General features: G+C 46.3%; 1 protein-coding gene across 1 annotated transcript in view; it reads left to right on the top strand.

Annotated features, from left to right (window-relative positions):
- The first annotated feature begins 3690 nt into the window (after positions 1 to 3690).
- Positions 3691 to 20510, top strand: part of pigf (phosphatidylinositol glycan anchor biosynthesis class F) — a 46467-nt gene continuing 29647 nt past the window's right edge. Inside the window, exons 1-3 of the mRNA XM_033025535.1 lie at positions 3691 to 4105; positions 4189 to 4280; positions 11350 to 11466. Coding sequence (XP_032881426.1) covers positions 3875 to 4105; positions 4189 to 4280; positions 11350 to 11466 — 440 coding nt within the window. The 5' untranslated portion in view covers positions 3691 to 3874. The remainder of the gene's footprint in view (positions 4106 to 4188; positions 4281 to 11349; positions 11467 to 20510) is intronic.

Genomic DNA, 20510 nt, shown 5'->3' with positions numbered 1-20510 from the left:
TGTGGCGACAGCCTAGTCGCCTGTAGTCGCCTAAAAAATGGCCTAAGTAGCAAGACAAGAGACACTTATTGTCACATGTACCAATTGGTACAGCGAAATTTGTGGTCGCCATACAAGTAAAAAAGAGCACAGAACACGATAGTCTTTAACATAGACATCCCCACCCAGTGGAATCAAAGTTTCCCATTGTGAGGGAAGGCACCAAAGTTCAGCCATCCTCTGTTGTCCTCTGTTGTTCACACGTGGTCGGGGGGCTCCCGAACCCCTCGCTGTCGCCTCTATGGGCGGCCCGGTGTTCAGGCCCGTTCACCAGTGATGGAACTCCGACGTCGGAACGGGAGAACACTCGCAGCGGCTTGGAGTTCTGAATCGGCCACTTCCTACCGGAGACCGCGGCTCCCGAAATCCACAGGCCGAGCTGGGCGGAGATTCACGCTGGCGGCCCTCGGCAAAGGGATCCCAGGACTCCGCGATGTTGAAGTCAGCGCCGCCTGCGCTGGAAGCTCTGCAAACCACGAAGATGCGACTCGGAGAATAGTCACATCCTCGCCAGGAAGTGACTGAGAAACGGTTTTCCCCTTACCCTACCCCCCTCCCCCACATAGATATACTAAAAAAATCCTCCAAATCTTACTTTTAAACAAACTAAAAATAAAAAATAGAAAAACAGACAGACTGTAGGCAGAGGCTGCCATCATGTGGCGCCCCTAGTGGCCGACATAAGACTTAAGGGCCTAAGAGGGACAGCCATTAAGTCTTTTTCGCAATGAAATGCTTTATTGGGAGGAGCATTATTTTTGTCTTTGCACTCTATTGTTTATTTGTTTTTATTGAACTACTTTTTGTAATTTATTATGGTGTCTACTTACATAGAAACATAGAAAATAGGTGCAGGAGTAGGCCATTCGGCCCTTCGAGCCTGCACCGCTATTCAATATGATCATGGCTGATCATCCAACTCAGTATCCTGTACCTGCCTTCTCTCCATACCCCCTGATCCCTTTAGCCACAAGGGCCACATCTAACTCCCTCTTAAATATAGCCAATGAACTGGCCTCAACTACCCTCTGTGGCAGAGAGTTCCAGAGATTCACCACTCTCTGTGTGAAAAAAAATGTCTCATCTCGGTCTTAAAGGATTTCCCCCTTATCCTTAAGCTGTGACCCCTTGTCCTGGACATCGGGAACAATCTTCCTGCATCTAGCCTGTCCAACCCCTTAAGAATTTTGTAAGTTTCTATAAGATCCCCCCTCAATCTCCTAAATTCTAGCGAGTATATGCCGAGTCTATCCAGTCTTTCTTCATATGAAAGTCCTGACATCCCAGGAATCAGTCTGGTGAACTTTCTCTGTACTCCCTCTATGGCAATAATGTCCTTCCTCAGATTTGGAGACCCAAACTGTACGCAATACTCCAGGTGTGGTCTCACCAAGACCCTGTACAACTGCAGTAGAACCTCCCTGCTCCTATACTCAAATTATTTTGCAATGAAAGCTAACATACCATTCGCTTTCTTCACTGCCTGCTGCACCTGCATGCCTACTTTCAATGACTGGTGTACCATGACACCCAGGTCTCGTTGCATCTCCCCCTTTCCTAATCGGCCACCATTCAGATAATAGTCTACTTTCCTGTTTTTGCCACCAAAGTGGATAACCTCACATTTATCCACATGATACTGCATCTGCCATACATTTGCCCACTCACCCAGCCTATCCAAGTCACCTTGCAGTCTCCTAGCATCCTCCTCACAGCTAACACTGCCACCCAGCTTTGTGTCATCCGCAAATTTGGAGATATTGCATTCAATTCCCTCATCCAGATCATTAATATATATCGTAAATAGCTGGGGTCCCAGCACTGAGCCTTGCAGTACCCCACTAGTCATTGCCTGCCATTGTGAAAAGGACCCGTTTACTCCTACTCTTTGTTTCCTGTCTGCCAGCCAGTTCTCTATCCACATCAATACTGAACCCCCAATACCATGTGCTTTAAGTTTGTATACTAATCTCTTATGTGGGACCTTGTCGAAAGCCTTCTGAAAGTCCAGATATAACACATCCACTGGTTCTCCCTTATCCACTCTACTAGTTACATCCTCGAAAAATTCTATAAGTTTCGTCAGACATGATTTACCTTTCATAAATCCATGCTGACTTTGTCCAATGATTTCACCACTTTCCAAATGTGCTGCTATCCCATCTTTAATAACTGATTCTAGCAGTTTCTCCACTACCGACGTTAGTCTAAGTACTAAGATACTGAGTACTTTCTTTACATTTCTGTTGTGCTGCTGCATGTAAGCATTTCATTCTTCCAATTTGGCAGAAATAACAACAAAACACTTGATTCTGTTGGTTGTATTCATAAAAATGCGCAAATATACAACACAGGGCAATCTTCATTTTAACTATACCTACAACATTGTTGTTTTATTTGTTTTTGTTTTATTTCAAAAATAAACTAAATTCAGAATAAATAATGTATGCCTGAACCAAAAACTGTGCAAAAACTGTTCATACATTCTCAGTGTCTACATATATTAAATAGTGTCAACCTCAGTAGTACGTGGAACATAGAGCAGTACAGCACAGCAGCCAGCTCTCTGGCCTCCAATGCTTATGCCAAAAATGATGCCGTTAAATTGATCTCATCTGCCTGTACATAATCCATATCCCTCTATTCCCTGCTTTTACATATGCCTATCTTCAAGCCTCTATCGTATATGTCTCCAACACCACCCATGGGAAAGTGTTCCAGGCCGCATTACCTCTGTGTAAAAAATTGTCCTGCAAACCTTCATTAAACTTCCCCCCTCTCACATAGCTATGCCCTCTAGTGTTGGAAGTTTCCACTCTGGGAAAAAGTTTCTGATCGTCTACCATATCTATGCCTCATAATTTTATATACTTCTATCAAATGTCCCCTCAACCTCCGGCGCTCCTGAGAGACCAATCCAAGTCTATCCAACCTCTCCCTGTAGCTGAAGCCCTTTAATTCAGGCAACATTCTTGCAATAAAAAAGAAATGAAGATGCTGGTTTATATCAAAGATGGACAGAAAATGCTGAAGTAACTCAGCGGGCCAGGCAGCATCTCTGGAGAACATGGATAAGTGATGCTTTGGGTCAGGAGCGTCACATATCCATTTTTTGTTCAGTGTATATATTCTGAACCTTTTTTTGTTCATTTATATTGTTTACAGAGTACTATGTTTACATATTCTGTTTTGCTGCTGCAAGTAAGAATTCCATTGTTCTGTTTGGGGTCATATAACAATAAAACACTCATGACTCTCGAGATGAAGCGGAATTTCTCGTCAAAGGGTGGTGAATCTGTGGAATTCATTGCCACAGACGGCTGTGTCTATCTTCAACCCAGACAGTGGGTACTTTTAAGGCAGAGATTGACAGATTCTTGATTAGTAAAGGTGTCAAGGGTTAGTGAAGAAGGGAGGCGAACGGGAGGGGGAGGGGTGAGAGAGAAAGATAGATCAAGCATGACTGAATGCTGGAGTGGACTCGATGGGCCGAATGGTCCAATTCTGCTCCTCTGACTGATGAACAGCACCTTACCCTCGGAGAGCGGTACTGCAACCAAAGATACTGGAGGAGCTATGGGATGTTTGGCTGCTACTGTGACCTTCTCAATGTATCCAATGTCAGTCATCCGTTGTTGCCAATGAGAGGCAGGGGGCGGGCGTTTCCGCTGTGGCCGGGCAGCTTGTTGGATGCATGATGCCGTCAATGGGGAGGTTGCCTTGCACTGTCGAAGAGGAAAAAATAATCCGTGTGGACTAATCCAAGCTCTTTTCCTCCCTGCATTGATCGTTGGTCTAATTTTTAACCGCCCCGACGATCTGTGTAACCAGCAAGATGAAGGACGTTGAGTTAAGAGGCATGGTCTCCGCGCATACAATTCTTATCCTCTCGGTCCTCTTTGCCACTTTTGCACCTTCCTTGTTTCTGGATGACTTTTCTATCATTGGGACGCACCTGCTGTGGCTGTGCATTTGCTCTGCTACCGTGGCGGCTGTTAGCATCATTGTGCATTCACTGCTGGAAATGAACGCTGTACCGAACAAAAAGAATTCTTTCAGTCACAAGGTAAGATTGTTATATTCGAATCGCACATTGGAAAACGGCGCATTTTGTTTTAAATATTTAATGTTCTCTATTTTTTTTGCCAGCTCTCAAAGACCATGAAGTCCTGTTTGTTATTCTTGACTTCCTGTTTAATGTTTCACGGGATTATCGTACTATATGGAGCACCATTACTAGTGTAAGTAGATTTTTAAGACTTGTATGCTGCAAAAGTCCTTGCAATTCGAAAGAAAAGATGTAGATGCGTTTGATCTCCATTTGTTTTGAAAGGAGTAAAGAAATCTATGTAGGCCCTATGTAGTAAGTAAGGAAATCAATGTAAGATCCCCAATTTCAGATACAGATGGTATAAAATAGGGGGATTGTACGTAAGGTCATCGGGTCAAAGGGCATGACACACGGAGCAGCTCAATCCATCTGGAGGACATGGCAACTTCCTGCACACACAGTTAACACACGAAACGCGTACTTTCTTACCTGTTTAAAAACCGCCGAAATGGTACATTTTTGCTCTGTAAATAATTGTGGAGGGTGACCGAGCGCTCTGAACCAAATGCTCTAGTATCTTTGCTCTGAACCCGAGCACCAAGGTGTAAACAGCCGAAGGAGCACATCCCTCGGGACAGCCCCCACTCTCCCCCCAGGGTCAGCGCTGTCCGGCCACGGCCGCCCTCCGCCCACCCTCCCCCTGTGCGGCCGCACTGTCACGGGCTGTGGTTCTGCAGCACCCACACACATGACCAGGTGGAGCGGGGCCACGACTCCTGGCAGCGGACACACGGGGAATAAAACCCATCTGCAGCAGAGTTGGGGACAGTCTGGTCCCTCCGCCCACCCAGAGTCACTGACCCCCAGCCCCCCACCGAGCACACCCCCACCACCGACCACCCCCATTGACCACCCGGCAACATCCCCGTCAGCTGCAGCAGAGTTGGGGACAGTCTGGTCCCTCCGTCCACCCAGAGTCACTGACCGCGCTGATCAGCACCCTGACCCCCCCCCCCCCCACCATCCCCCTACCACGCTCCCCCCCAACCGCGCTCCCCCTGGACCACCCGGCAACATCCCTGTCAGCTGCAGCAGAATTGGGGACAGTCTGGTCCCTCCGCCAACCAGAAACATAGAAACATAGAAATTAGGTGCAGGAGTAGGCCATTCGGCCCTTCGAGCCTGCACCGCCATTCAATATGATCATGGCTGATCATCCAACTCAGTATCCCGTACCTGCCTTCTCGCCATACCCTCTGATCCCCTTAGCCACAAGCGCCACATCTAATTCCCTCTTAAATATAGCCAATGATCTGGCCTCGACTACTCTCTGTGGCAGAGAGTTCCAGAGATTCACCACTCTCTGTGTGAAAAAAGTTCTTCTCATCTCGGTTTTAAAGGATTTCCCCCTTATCCTTAAGCTGTGACCCCTTGTCCTGGACTTCCCCAACATCGGGAGCAATCTTCCTGCATCTAGCCTGTCCAACCCCTTAAGAATTTTGTAAGTTTCTATAAGATCCCCTCTCAATCTCCTAAATTCTAGAGAGTATAAACCAAGTCTATCCAGTCCTTCTTCTTAAGACAGTCCTGACATCCCAGGAATCAGTCTGGTGAACCTTCTCTGCACTCCCTCTATGGCAATAATGTCCTTCCTCAGATTTGGAGACCAAAACTGTACGCAATACTCCAGGTGTGGTCTCACCAAGACCCTGTACAACTGCAGTAGAACCTCCCTGCTCCTATACTCAAATCCTTTTGCTATGAAAGCTAACATACCATTCGCTTTCTTCACTGCCTGCTGCACCTGCATGCCCACTTTCAATGACTGGTGTACCATGACACCCAGGTCTCGCTGCATCTCCCCTTTTCCTAGTCGGCCACCATTTAGATAATAGTCTGCTTTCCTGTTTTTGCCACCAAAATGGATAACCTCACATTTATCCACATGATACTGCATCTGCCAAACATTTGCCCACTCACCCAGCCTATCCAAGTCACCTTGCAGTCTCCTAGCATGCTCCTCACAGCTAACACTGCCCCCCAGCTTAGTGTCATCCGCAAACTTGGAGATATTGCCTTCAATTCCCTCATCCAGATCATTAATATATATTGTAAATAGCTGGGGTCCCAGCACTGAGCCTTGCGGTACCCCACTAGTCACTGCCTGCCATTGTGAAAAGGACCCGTTTACTCCTACTCTTTGCTTCCTGTTTGCCAGCCAGTTCTCTATCCACATCAATACTGAACCCCCAATGCCGTGTGACTTTAAGTTTGTATACTAATCTCTTATGTGGGACCTTGTCGAAAGCCTTCTGGAAGTCCAGATACACCACATCCACTGGTTCTCCCCTATCCACGCTACTAGTTACATCCTCGAAAAATTCTATAAGATTCGTCAGAGTCACTGATCGCTCTGCATCGTCCTTCCTCAAATTAGGAGACCAAAACTGCACACAATACTCCAGGTGTGGTCTCACTAGGGTCCTGTACAACTACAGAAAGACTTCTTTACTCCTATACTCAACTCCTCTTGTTATGAAGGCCAACATGCCATTCGCTTTCTTCACTGCCTGCTGTACCTGCATGCTTACTTTAATTGACTGATGAACAAGGACCTCCAGATCCCGTTGTACTTCCCCTTTTCCCAACTTGACCCACTAGGAGCGCCGCATGAAGGCTGCCTCTGCCTACAGTCTGTCCGTTTTTTCCACCTTTTTTTAATTTTTAATTTTGTTTAAAAGTATGTTGTGGAGGTTTCTTTAGTTTATCCATGTGGGGAAGGGGGGTAGGGTAAGGGGGAAACTGTCTCCCAGCAGACCAGTGTATTCACTGCAACCGGATGAGTCAACAGATGTTGCCTCGTTCCCAACTGCTAGTCTACGTTCGTTACCCCGACGGAGAAACCAAGAAGGAGGAGTACCTGTTCTCGGAGCCGTTGGCCACTACCACTTGGGGAGAAGATGTGTTCAGAATGCTGGAAGCCATCCTCATCAAACATAAGCTTGGCTGGGAACGCATTGTCTGGGTGTGTACAGATGGGGCACCTTCCGCGGCCGGATGCAGATCTGGCTTCAAAGCTTTCGTGAAGGATGTCACTCCCCATGTCTCCTTCACCCACTGCATGATACATCACCATGCTTTAGAGATGAAGACTCTCCCTCCTGGCCTTCGAGAAGTGCTTTCAGATGTGGTGAAGATTGTGAACCATATTCGAGGGAGCGCAACAAACTCCAGAATCTTCAAAGCGATGTGTGAAGAAATGGGAGCCGATTGCACTGTTTTGATATTCCACACAGAGGTGCGATGGCTTTCACGTGGTAAAGTTCTCAATCGTGTGATTCAACTTCGAGAGGAAATAGCGCTGTTCTTGGAGGGTGTACCGAGAAGGAGAATCAGCTTAATGAAAAGATGCAGGATGAACTGTTCGTGATGAAGGTTGCTTATTTGGCTCTCTTCTTCGCCGAGGTGAATTCCTTAAACCTCCCAATGCTACACACGGCTCGTGACAAAGTGGCAGCGTTCAGGAGGAAGATTCAACTTTACCAGAGAAGAGTCCAGGACGGTGACACGACTATCTTCCCTGAGATGACGACTCTCCAGATGTTGAATGCCACTTCCACGAGGAGATCTCAACCCACCTTCTGGCAATTAGTGAAGCCATCGAACGTTACTTCCCCGGACTGGACGACCGCTCTCGTGAGGAGTGGATCGTCCGACCCTTTTCCATTGAAGACGGTGCCATCAACGATACTGACGTGGCTGCAAAGGTTGAATTTTACTGAATTCGTGAAGATGCGCAGCTCAAGAGTGTCTTCATGGAACAAGAGCTCGCCACGTTTTGGCTGAAAGTGAAGGAATGTCCTGTTCTTTCGAAGAGGGCCCTGACCCTATTGGCCCAGTCCCCCTCAACCTATCGCAGTGAGGCTGGATTCTCAACCATGGTAACTCTGAAAACGAAGGCACGCAATAGGCTTGTGATCAACGCTGACATGAGGTGCTGCCTGTCGAGCATTCGTCCTCGGTTTGATTGCCTGATGGCTGTGAAACAATTTCAGCCATCCCATTGATTGAGGATTGGCAGACATGTTTTAATAAATAGGGCCTTTTTTTCATTTTTTGTTTCAGGGGTCACGGTACTGACCAAGAATGTCTGATGGGGTCGTGGGACCAAAAAGGTTAAGAACCACTGGTGTAGATAGACACAAAAAGCTGGAGTAACTCAGCGGGACAGGCAGCATCTCTGGAGAGAAGGAATGGATGATGTTTCGGGTCGTGACCCTTCCTCAGACTCGACCCGATTCCTTCTCCAGAGATGCTGCCTGTCCTGCTGTTGCTCCAGCTTTTTGTGTCTATCTTCGGTATAAACCAACATCTGCAGATTGCACATTGATCAATGTAAGTAGATTTAAAGATTAGAAGAATAAGATGAGATCCCATTGAACTGACCAAATTGTTAAAGTGCTTTGACATCCTAGATACAGTGAGGATGTTGCTGATGACTGAGAGCTTTGGAGAGGTGCAGAGTTGGTTTTCCTGAATGCTGCATGGATTAGAGAGTGCCAACTACAGGGAGAGGTTGGATAGAAGTGGATTGTTTTCTCTGGAATGTCAGAGGTTGAGGGGAGACTTGATAGAAGTATATAAAATTCTGAGAGGCATCGATAAGGTAGGCAGTCAGATGATTTTTCCCAGTGGAAATCTCCCAACACTAGAGGACATAGCTATAAGGTTAGTGAGGGAAAGTTTAATGGAGATGTGCCAGGCAAGATTTTTACAGAGAGTAGTGAGGGCCTGGAACATATTGCCAAGGGAGGTGGTGGAGGCAGGTATTATAGTGGTGTTTAAGGCTTTTAGAGAGGCACATGGAAGTGCAAAGAATAGAGGGATATGGATCATGTACAGGTAAATGATATCAGTTTAACTTGGCATCATGTTCACCACAAATGTGGGCCGAAGAGCCCATTCCTGTGCTGTGGAGTTCTATGTTCCATGTGCAGTTTCTTGCGTCTGCAGCTGTTCTTTATTGCGTTCAACCATTTCCAACTGCATATTTGCAGCTTTTGTTTCCTTTTTCACAATATTATATTAAAGAAGTTGGCAATGATTCCAAAGCCACGTGGAATCCATCGTGTTTGTGTTAACATTCCTCTCATAATTACTAATTACAAATCTGATGACAAGTTTATCTACTTCTGTCTGTCATTGTTTAGTGTAAAACTGTGTAGTTATGCCAATGGCTTTGCCTAACAGTAATTTCAAATAAATTGACCTCCTTTCGAAGTAGCTCCATTATAATGCTGAAGCACACCAGTGTTTTTCTTGCTGTTGTCAATTCTAATCAGGGGCAGCCAAAAGAAATAAAGGGAAATGGGATTTGTGCCGGAAACTGAAATGTCATTTAAAATTCCTGGGAGTTAATGTTTTTTGGGACGTGTCCTGAGCCCAGCACGATGTTATCATGAAAAGTGCGGGCAGTGCTTTTACTTTCTTAGAAGTTTAAAGAGATTTGGCATATCACTGAATAATCTATCAAACATCTACATGTGTAGGAAAGAACTGCAGATGCTGGTTTAAATCGAAGGTAGACACAAAATGTTGGTGTAACTCAGCAGGACAGGCAGCATTTCTGGAGAGAAGAAGGGTCTCGACTCGAAATGTCACCCATTCCTTCTCTCCAGAGATGCTGCCTCTCCAGCTGAGTTACTCCAGCATTTTGTGTCTATCTTTGATATCTGTAGAAAGTCTCCCGATTCATTGCGTCATAGCCTAGTATGAGAATTCCACCGCGCAGGAGCACAAGAGACTACAGAGAGTGGTGGACTCGGCTTCGTTCCATCACAGGCACAGACTTCCCTGACCTTTGAATGCGTCTGCATGGGGCACTGCCACAAGACGGTGGCATTTGCCATCAAGGATCCCCACCATCCGGGGCATGCCCTCTTCCCGCTGTGACTGTTCGACAGGAGGTACAGAAGCCTGCAGTCCCACACCACCAGGTTCAGGAGTGGCTACATCGCTGGAAACACCAAGTTCTTGAATAGATTTGCTTAACCCTAGTGGTGCACCTCTGTTGCAGAACACTATGCACAGCCTCTTGCACCACCATGGACTTGCTTTTCAATTTTAAATTGCACTAATTACTTTTTTTGCATTAATCTTTCTTTTCACTGTCTGGTAGAATTTGTATAACTTGTGTTTTTGTGTTGTCTGAGTCGCTGTGCCTGCAGTGCTGCAACAAGCATGATTTTCATTGCACCTGTACCTCACCATACTTGTGCATATGTCAATAAACTCAACTTGATTTGGCCATAGGAAAGATCGAACCGATGTATGGGGCTGAATGACTTGTCCTATTACTTAAATGGGGCCAGCCAAGCTTGGAGAAAACTGAAGGAGAGAAGGAAAGATAACGTTTGGCATTTTCACTGTGTCTTTTTGCAGTATTTATACACAAATCTTAAGTATTTTGTTCAGTTTGGGCTCCCTTTTATCTATCAGATTCTAACCTGATTACAGATATATTCAGAAGAAACTTTGTTTTACAGTTTGTGTGCTTGTGAAATAAAAAAATTTCTGTGCCTCAGGCAAATCCCCACTCATTATTTGACATTGTGCACCACGAATTTCACTTTGTAGTGTGTTTGGAACACTTTACATTCCTATTTTACAGCTATGATAACTCTACCTAATTTCAGGAAATGTCCGGGTATGAATCTCAAAACCTGGTCTCGTAAAGACTTGACTGGGCTATACTTTAAATGCAATGACAAAATATGTTGATAAACACATGAAGAGTGTTTGATGGCACAGAGCCTGTACTCGCTGCAGTTTAGAAGAATGAGGGGGAACCTCATTGAAACGTACAGAATAGTGAAAGGCTTGGATAGAGTGGATGTGGAGAGAATGTTTCCACTAGTGGGAGAGTCTAGGACGAGAAGTCATAGCCTCCAAATTAAAGGATGTTCGTTTAAGATGGAGATGAGGAGGAATTTTATTAGTCAGAGGGTGGTGAATCTGTGGAATTCTTTGCCACGGAAGGCTGTGGAGGCCAAGTCTGGATATTTTTAAGGCAGAGATCAATAGATTCTTGAGGTTACGGGAAGAAGGCAGGAGAATGGGGGAGGAGGGAGGGGGTCAGACATGATTGAATGGCGGAGTAGACGATGAGCCGAATGGCCTAATTCTGCGCCTGTCACTTATGATCTTATGAAGTCACCTATCATAAAAGAGTTTGTCATGCAAAATTTTGTATTTTACAGGTCCTTCAAGGAGACTTTTTTATTTGCTGTTCTATTATCAACCTTCACAACATTTCGATGCCTATGTGTACGGGGACCCAATGTGCAGGCATGGATACGTGTCTTCAGTAAAAACGGGTAAGCAACAAAGTATGTAGAATTGATTAGCTTTCATTGTGGCTTTTTGGAAGAAAACCAGACCAGTGTGATTATTTTACATTCCACAGGCGCTGTTACCCCAATGATCTGAATAATAATTTCTAACCTCCTGTTCCCTCCCCTCTTCTTTCAGTCTGAAGAAGGGTCCCGACCCGAAACGTCACCCATTCTTTTTCTCCAGGGATGCTGCCTGACCCACTAATTTACTCCAGCACTTTGTGTCTATCTGAATAATCAAAGTAGTTTCCACAGCACAGATCCAAGGACAGTCAAAAAATTGGGGAATTAGGTAATTCAGACCACAATGTTCACAGTGATGCTCTGCCAAAGCAATTTTCTTGTCCAATTGGTCCTTCATATTCATGCAAAATTTTATTTGCTGCATTTTATGCAATGGGACCTGCCTCCACCATATCTGCAATTACTTCTTCCATCCACACGCAATGTAAAAGTAATTATCCATTTCATTCCCTATTCATTTGCCCTTAAAGCTGTAGAAGACACCTGCAACAAAGAGAACAACCTCCAGAGCTGCCAAGTAATATGGATTTTATGTATTTTGTACGGAAATGCGATTAGAATACGGATATACGATTTTGTGTTGTTAAATACAGATTTTAAATACGGAGTTCAGTTCAGCCTGAAGAAGGTTCTCAACCAGAAACATCACCCATTCCTTCTTTCCAGAGTCGCTGTCTGTCCCGCTCCAGGTTTAAACAGCGCAGTCAGTATAACGCGTGGGAATTTAAACGAAGAGCTGTCGGCTACAGCGCTATGGGTTCTAAAAATAGCGCTACCAGCTGGAGCGATATGGGCTTTACACATAGAACTATGGGCTTTACACATAATGCTATGGCCACAGCGCTATGGGTCACAGACTGTTCAGGAAAATTCTCGTATAACAATGAGTCTTTGGAATTCTCTTTCACAGTGGTAGTTGACCCTTTGATTTTTCAGGCAGTGGTAGAATTCTGGATGCCTAGTGGTGAAAGGTTACCAGTGGGATTGCAGTTACATTGGGATTGGCCTTGATTTTACAGAACGGTTTGTGGGCTCAAGGGGAGAGGAGGAGTGTGGAGAGAGGGAGGGGTGGAGAGGATGGAGGGAGAGAGGGAGAAGGAGAGAGGGAGGAAGGGAATAAGAGGGAGGGAGAAAAAAAGGGAGTTGGAGGGAAAGGGGAGAAAGGGAGAGAAAAAGGGAGGGCGAGAGGGATGGAGGGAGGGGAGAGAGAGGAAGGAGGGAGAAGGGAGAAAGAGAGAGGGAGAGGGAGGCTTCCAAAATGGCTTCTACATCATCATCTGGTGCTAAAAGCAGGAAGCAGCCATTCAAACTGCAGTATACAAAGAGATAGCAATGAATGCACTGTCAAGTAAGGTGCGTAGACGACTTGTACTCTTACATGAGTATGACTGCACATAAAAAAGAAAAAAACATTCAGCAAAATGGTACTGCGCAAAAATACTGATTTCCTCAGCAAAATACTGATTTTCAGGTACTAGAATACTGAAATGCCCTGACAAAACTCGGCAGCTCTGAACCTCCCACTATCTACTCTGTCCAGACTCCTCATCACTTTATATGTCTGGATGTGTATGCTTCTAACAATAGACACTTAGTGATAAAATAAAAGAGGGCTTCTGTAACATTAACATTTAGCAAGCAGTAAATGAGATAGAGCGGGATTGTTTTTAGAGGTTATAGGTCAGGAAAAAAATTATTAACCCAGTATTGAAAAGTACAGAAGTGTAGTACATCTCACTTGGCTGATCTAAATTTTATTAATATTTTCAGAGAAATTAGATTACCTATTGAAAAAATTGTGCTATGTAATCCAAGTAAGTGGTGCTTACCATCATTTCTGCACGGTCAGAAAATGATTCAGGAATATAAAACTGGGATGTGAAAATGAAAACAGGGATGTAATGCTGAGGCTTTATAAGATATTAGTCAGACTGCATTTGTGGTATTGTGAGTAGTTTTGGGTCTCATAGGAGGGTGTGCTGGTGTTGCAGAAGGTTCAGAGGAAGTTTACGAGAATGATCCCGGGGATGATTAGGTTAATGTGTGTTTAGTGCTTGACAACTCTAGGCCTCTACTTGCTGGAGTTTAGAAGAATGAGGGGAGCCTCATTGAAATGTATCGAATAGTAAAAGGCCTGGATGTGGAGAGGATGTTAGACCACCAGGGGCGCCGGGGAGATGGCCAGCCCTGCCAGCAGTCGGTTCGTTATTTTCATCTTTTGTTATTTTTAGTGTTCGTTAAAAGTTTGATTTTATGTGGGGGAGGGGGGGGGGGATCGGGGATCGGGGGGGAAACTTTTTTTTCAAGTTCTTACATTCCCGGAGACGTAATCAAGTTTCGGATCACATTCTCCGCGCTCTGCGGCCTACCATTGCTGGAGCTGGAAGCCTCCTCGGACTGTCTTCAGCCCCACCGCGGGGCGCGAACTTAGCATCAGAGTGGATCCCTTGCCTGGGATCGCTCCCACTGCGGCCTGCGGACTTACCATCAAGGGCTCACAGTCTCGGGTGAAGCTAGTCGGGAGTTCCAACACCGCAGAAGGTTCGACCAGTCCCGACGCGAGGTTTGATCACCCGGCGTGGGGAGCTGACAACCCGCCGATGTGGGACCTGAACGCCTCAACGCAGAGGGCCCGAACGCCACCGGCTACGGGAGTCAAGATCATCCCGTTAACGGGGGCTCGAGGCCCCCGACCAAGGAAGAACATAAGGGAAGAACTTGAACTTTTTTTCGCCTTCCATCACAGTGAGGAATGTGTAGTGGTGGATGTTCATGTTAAAATGTGTTTTTGAGTCTTGCTTTTAATTGTATGACTGACCTGGCCAGTGAAATTCCTCATATGTTGCAAAACATACTTGGCAAATAAAATCTGATTCTGATGTTTCCAATAGTGGGAAAGTCAAGGAATCGAAGCAATTACCTCTGTGTAGAGCCACAGGAGATGGGCAAGATCCTCAACAAGCATTTCTCCTCTGTTTTTACCGTGGAGAAAGACAGGGGGATGTGCGATCTTGAGGTAGTCACTGAAAATGTGTTGAGAGGAGTCCGTTTTATGGTCGCAGATGTGCTGAAGATCCTGACGTATGAAGATAGACAAATCTCCCGGGCCTGAACAGATATATCCAAGGACACTGTGGGAAGCTAGAGATGAAATTGCAAGGGCCCTTGCAGAGATTTGAATCATCGTTTAATACAGGCGAGGTTTCAGAAGTGTAGCGACACGACAGGAAGACTGGAAGACTGGATGGAGGGGAATATTGTGTCTCTGTTCAAGAAGGGCTGCAGGGAAAAGGCTGGGAACTACAGGCCAGTAAGCTTAACATCTGTGGTCGGAGTTACTGAGGGATACGGAGAGTATTCGGAGGGATAGGATATACATGGGCTTAGATGGACAAGGGCAGATTAGGGATAGTCAACATAATTTTGTGCCTCTGTGTGGAGGATGTGTCTCACGAATCTGAGTTTTTTGAGGGTGTGACCATGAAGGTAGACATTGTGTACATGGATTTTAGTATGGCATTTGACAAGGTTCCAAGTGTAGGCTGCTCTGGAAGGTTAGATCCTATGGGATTCAGGGAGAAATAGCTGAATGGATAGAAAATTGGCTTCATGAAAGGAATCAGAGGGTGATGGTGGAAGGTTGCTTTTCAGACTGGAGGCTTGTGCCTTGTGTGTGTCAGGGCCCGGGTCCTGGGCCCATTGCTGTTTGTCATCTATATCAATGAGAAAGTACTTGCCACGGTTAGCAAGTTTGCAGATAACACAAAAGTAGATCGTGAAGATGGTTGTTAAAAATTGCAGCAGGACCTTGATCGGTTGAGCAGGTAGGCTGAGGAATCTAATAGAGAAATGTGAGGTGTTACATTTTGGGACCAATAGCATGGGCAGAACCTACACGGTGAACGGTAGGACTCTGGGGAGTGTTGTGGAGCAGATGAATCTAGGTACATGGTTTGTTGAAAGTGGTATCACAGAGAGATGGGGTGGTCAAAAAGGCTTTTGGCACATTGGCTTTCATCAGTCAGATCATTGAGTATAGAAGTTGGAAGGTCATGTTGCTGGTGTATAAGACGTTGGTGAGGCCGCATTAAACTAATTTTCATCTTTGGGCACCATGTTACAGGAATGATGTTGGCAAGTTGTAAAGGGTGCAGAGAAGATTTATGAAATGTTGCCAGGACTCGAAGCCTCAGTTATAGGGAGAGGTTGAGCAGGCTAGGATTATTTCTTGGAGTGCAGGAGGATGAGGGGTGATCTTAAAGAGGTGGACAAAATCATGAGAGGAATAGAGCAGGTAGATGCACAAAGTCTCTTGCCCAGAGTAGGGGCCTCGAGAACCAGAGGACATAAGTTTAAGGTGAGGGGGGGAAATTTTAATAGAAACGTGAGGGGTAACCTTTTCACGCAAAGTGTGGTAGGTATATGGAATAAACTGCCGGAGGAGGTATTTGAGGCAAGGACTATTGGAACATTTAAGAAACATTTAGACTTTCATGGATAAGAGGTTCAGAGGGATATGGGCAAATGCAGGCAGGTCGGACTAGTGTAGATAGAACATGATGGCCCATGCAGGGCTCTCACTTAACTTTTTTCTCTGTGTCCAGCTGGGCAACCTAGGCAGCTTTTTAGGTTGCCAAATGACAGTTTAGGTGGTCATTTAATACGGCTTGTATGACGCGTGCGATAATGTGCTCGGACGAAATGCGTAGTTACCAGTCGGAATTATGTTCAATGAAGCATTCACATATTATTTCTACTTCAAATAAAGTCACAAACTAAACATATTCACGAATCAAGACATGGTATATATCACAATGACATGCAGCAAAATTATAATACAGTATATACAGTATCTCAACTCTTTTTACACATTGCAATGAATGCAATTTCTATTATTTCCACTTCCAAACAAAAATGTGGTTGGATTATTCAGCGTATGACCAACCTCGGTGAGACCAAGCACAGGCTTGGTGATTGCTTCGCGCAACACCTCCACTCAGTTCGCAGTAACCAACCTGATCTCCCGGTGGCTCAGCACTTCTACTCCCCCTTCCATACCGAATCCGACCTTTCTGTCCTGGGCCTCCTCCATGGCCAGAATGAGGCCCACTGCAAATTGGAGGAACAGCAGCTCATATTTTGCTTGGGTAGTTTACACCCCAACGGTATGAACATTGGCTTCTCCAATTTCAGGTAGTCCTTGCTTTCTCCCTCCTTCCCCGCCCATTCCCAGCTCTCCCACAGCCTACTGTCTCCGCCTCTTCCTTTCTTTCCCCCTCCCCACCCGACATCAGTCAGAACAAGGGTCTCGACCCGAAATGTTGCCTATTCCTTTGCTCCATGGATGCTGCCTCACCCGCTTATTTTCTCCAGCTTTTTTGTCTACCAACGGGATCCCACCACTGGCCACATCTTCCCATCTCCTCCCCAGTCTGCTTTCCGCAGAGACCACTCCCTCCGTAACTCCCTGGTCAATTCGTCCTTTCCCACCCAAACCACCCCCTCTCCTGGCACTTTCCATTGCAACCGTAGGAAATGCTACACTTGTCGCTTTACCTCCCCCCTTGACTCCATTCAAGGACCCAAGCAGTCTTTCAGGTGCGGCAGAGGTTCACCTGCACCTCCTCCAACCTCATCTATTGCATCTGCTGCCCTCGGTGACAGCTGCTCTACATCGGTGAGACCAAACGTAAGCTTGGTGATTGCTTTGTCCTCATCTCCGCTCGATTCGCAATAACCAACCTGATCTCCTGGTGGCTCAGCACTTCAACTCCCCCTCCCATTCCGAATCCAACCTTTCTGTCCTGGGCCTCCTCCATGGCCAGAGTGAGATCCACAGTAAATTGGAGGAGCAGCACCTCATATTTCGCTTGGGCAGTTTACACCCCAGCGGTATGAACATTGACCTCCAATTTCAGGTAGTCCCTGCTTTCTCCTCCCCTTCCCAGCTCTCCCTCAGTCCACTGTCTTCGCCTCTTCCTTTCTTCTTCCCGCCTCCCCCCTCACCCTCACATCAGTCTAAAGAAGGGTCTTGCCCCGAAACATTGCCTATTTCCTTCGCTCCATAGATGCTGCCTCACCCGCTGAGTTTCTCCAGCATTTTTGTCTACCCATTCACACAAGTTCTGTTATCCTACTTTCCTCACCCACTCCCTACACATTAGGGGCAATTTTACAGAGTCAAGTTAACCTACAAAGACAATGCGTCTTTGGGATGTGGGAGGAAACGCACACGCTTGCAGGGAGAATGTGCAATTCAACACAGACCGTGCCTGAGGACAGGATCGAACACAGATCCCTGGCATCTGAGGCAGCAAGTCCACCAGCTGTGCCACTATATTTTGATTTCCAACACACAAAAAATTATACGTTGATAACTTTGGTTACTAAAAAAAAGAAACTATCCATTTTCAGTCTTAAATCTCTAAGTGACGCTATGTCCCCTTTTACAGCTACTGTATGTTTTAATTCAGTTCAAGACAATGGGGCAGTACATTGGCCATAAGGTTGCCGCCTGTGTGCGGCATAAACTGTGTGTCTATGCCGTGAGTGACTAAACTGTGAGTCTCCGTCGTGCTGAGTGAACCGTGAGTCTATGCCATGCTGAGTGAACTGTGAGCCCACCAGCCGTGAGTGACTGAACTGCGAGTCCACCAGCCGTGACTGACTGAACTGCGAGTCCACCAGCTGTGACTGACTGAACTGCGAGTCCACCAGCCGTGACTGACTGAACTGCGAGTCCACCAGCCATGACTAACTGAACTGCGAGTTCACCAGCCTTGACTGACTTAACTGCGAGTCCACAGCCGTGAGTGACTGAACTGTGAGTCCAAGAATCCATTCGGCCCAAAATGTCCATCCTAGCCCTCTGGAAACCAGTCCCTTTGGCCCACAACACCCATCCTAGCGCTCCAGAAAGCACCGCCCACCCCCCCCCCCCCCCCCCCCCCCCCCCACTGGCCATCAATATTGGAATTGGTAGAGAGGTGGAATATTGTGTTGGGGGACCAGCCCTTCCATGTGAGAATGAGACCCAACAGGTCCCACTTAAGGGCCTGTCCCACGAGCATGCAACTCCATGCGGCAAGCGCGACCTAAGCGACTCCATGCGGCAAGCGCTACCTAACGTGGTCGCTTGAGCCGTAGGGCCACTTGGGGCCGGTCCCACTTCGATTGCCGGAGTCATATGGAGTTGTGCGGAGCTGGTCCCGGCATTGCGCAGGGCTCCGACAAACTTACCGCGTTCAAAAATTCCGCGCAGCAATGGCCTGCCGGCTCGCAGCCGCCTCGACGCCGTACGTCACGCGCGAAATTCCCGCGGACTTCGCTCGCACTTCATGTCACTCACTCGACCTCCGCGCGGCCCCCGCTTCTGGTTGGGTCGCGCTTGCTGCATGGAGTCGCTTAGGTCGAGCTTGCCGCATGGAGTCGCATGCTCGTGGGACAGGCCCTTTAGTCTAATAAATTGGAACTCCCAGTTTCAGAAACAATTGTCTTTTGGAATTCACAAAGAAGTAAGGACTCGAGGTTTACTTTTAAAGATGTGTTTAGTAATTAATTCAAAGACGTATAGCATTTGATACATTTCGGTAATATGGAGGCGGTTACAATGTTTAAAAGACATTTAGATGGGTACATGGATCGGGAAGATTTAGAGAAATAATGTAACAAAATAGGACTGGCCCTGCTAGGTGCCTAGGTTGGCAAGGATGATTTGAGCCAAAGGGCGTGTTTCCATGTTGTACAAATCTATAACTTTTTATTAACATCAGTTACTGATGCTTAATGGTGAAGTTAACTTGAATAGGTTAATCATTAATGGGGTAAATCTCTTAACTGCAGCTTCTATGTACATTTCAGATTGCGTAGCCAGGGCCTAGCAAGCAGCAAGATAGTTGGATGCCAATAAAATCTCCTGTCATTACTGAACAGGTAGAATGTCAATTTGATTGAAGGTTTCAAAGGGATAAAAACTTTTGCTGGTGAGGGCACCCTAGTTGATTGTTTGCATGGTCTTCAATGAGATTTTTGACCAGGCCCCACATGAGGTATTTAAAATTAGTTATTTTTCAAATTAAAGAGTTCAGGGGAATCACATACTTTAATAATAATAATAATGGATGGGATTTATATAGCGCCTTTCTAATACTCAAGGCGCTTTACATCGCATTATTAATTCACTCCTCAGTCACACTCGGTGGTGGTAAGCTACTTCTGTAGCCACAGCTGCCCTGGGGCAGACTGACGGAAGCGTGGCTGCCAATTCTGCGCCTACGGCCCCTCCGACCACCACCAATCACTCACACACATTCACACACATTCACACACAGGCAAAGGTGGGTGAAGTGTCTTGCCCAAGGACACAACGACAGTATGCACTCCAAGCGGGATTCGAACCGGCTACCTTCCGGTTGCCAGCCGAACACTTAGCCCATTGTGCCATCTGTCGTCCCGATATTGTCACATGTACTTGGGTACGGTGAAATTCTTTGCGTTTGCATACAGTACACAAAGTGCGCAAAGAGTCGCCACGCCTCTGGCGCCAACAAAGTTACAAAGTACTCAGAGTAGGGGAAAAACAGGAGATCATTCTGAATATCAGCCGTGACAGAATAGAAAACAGCCCTAGTTGTACGTTACTCCCAAAACACCTTTACAAGGTGGTCATCTGAAGCTGTTCAGTCTAGGGTTTCACTGTGTTTTGGGTGGCACGGTTGCGCATCAGTAGAGATGGTGCCTTACAGTGCCAGAGACCCGAGTTCAATCCATACTACACTTCTGTCTGTCTGGAGTTTGTACGTTCTCCCCATAACCTGCATGGGTTTTCTCCGGCCGTTCCGGTTTCCTCGCACACTCGGAAGAAGTACAGGTTTGTAAGCTTTGGTTATATTGTAAATTGTCCCTCGGGCGTATAGGATAGTGTTAGTGTACGGGGATAGCTGGTCGCTGGCACTCGGTGTGCCAAAGGGCCTGTAACCGCCCCGTAACTAAACTAAATCTTT

Source organism: Amblyraja radiata, chromosome 8, assembly GCF_010909765.2.
Source record: "Amblyraja radiata isolate CabotCenter1 chromosome 8, sAmbRad1.1.pri, whole genome shotgun sequence".
Classification (NCBI taxonomy): domain Eukaryota; kingdom Metazoa; phylum Chordata; class Chondrichthyes; order Rajiformes; family Rajidae; genus Amblyraja; species Amblyraja radiata.
This window is presented reverse-complemented; position numbering and strand designations above follow the sequence as displayed.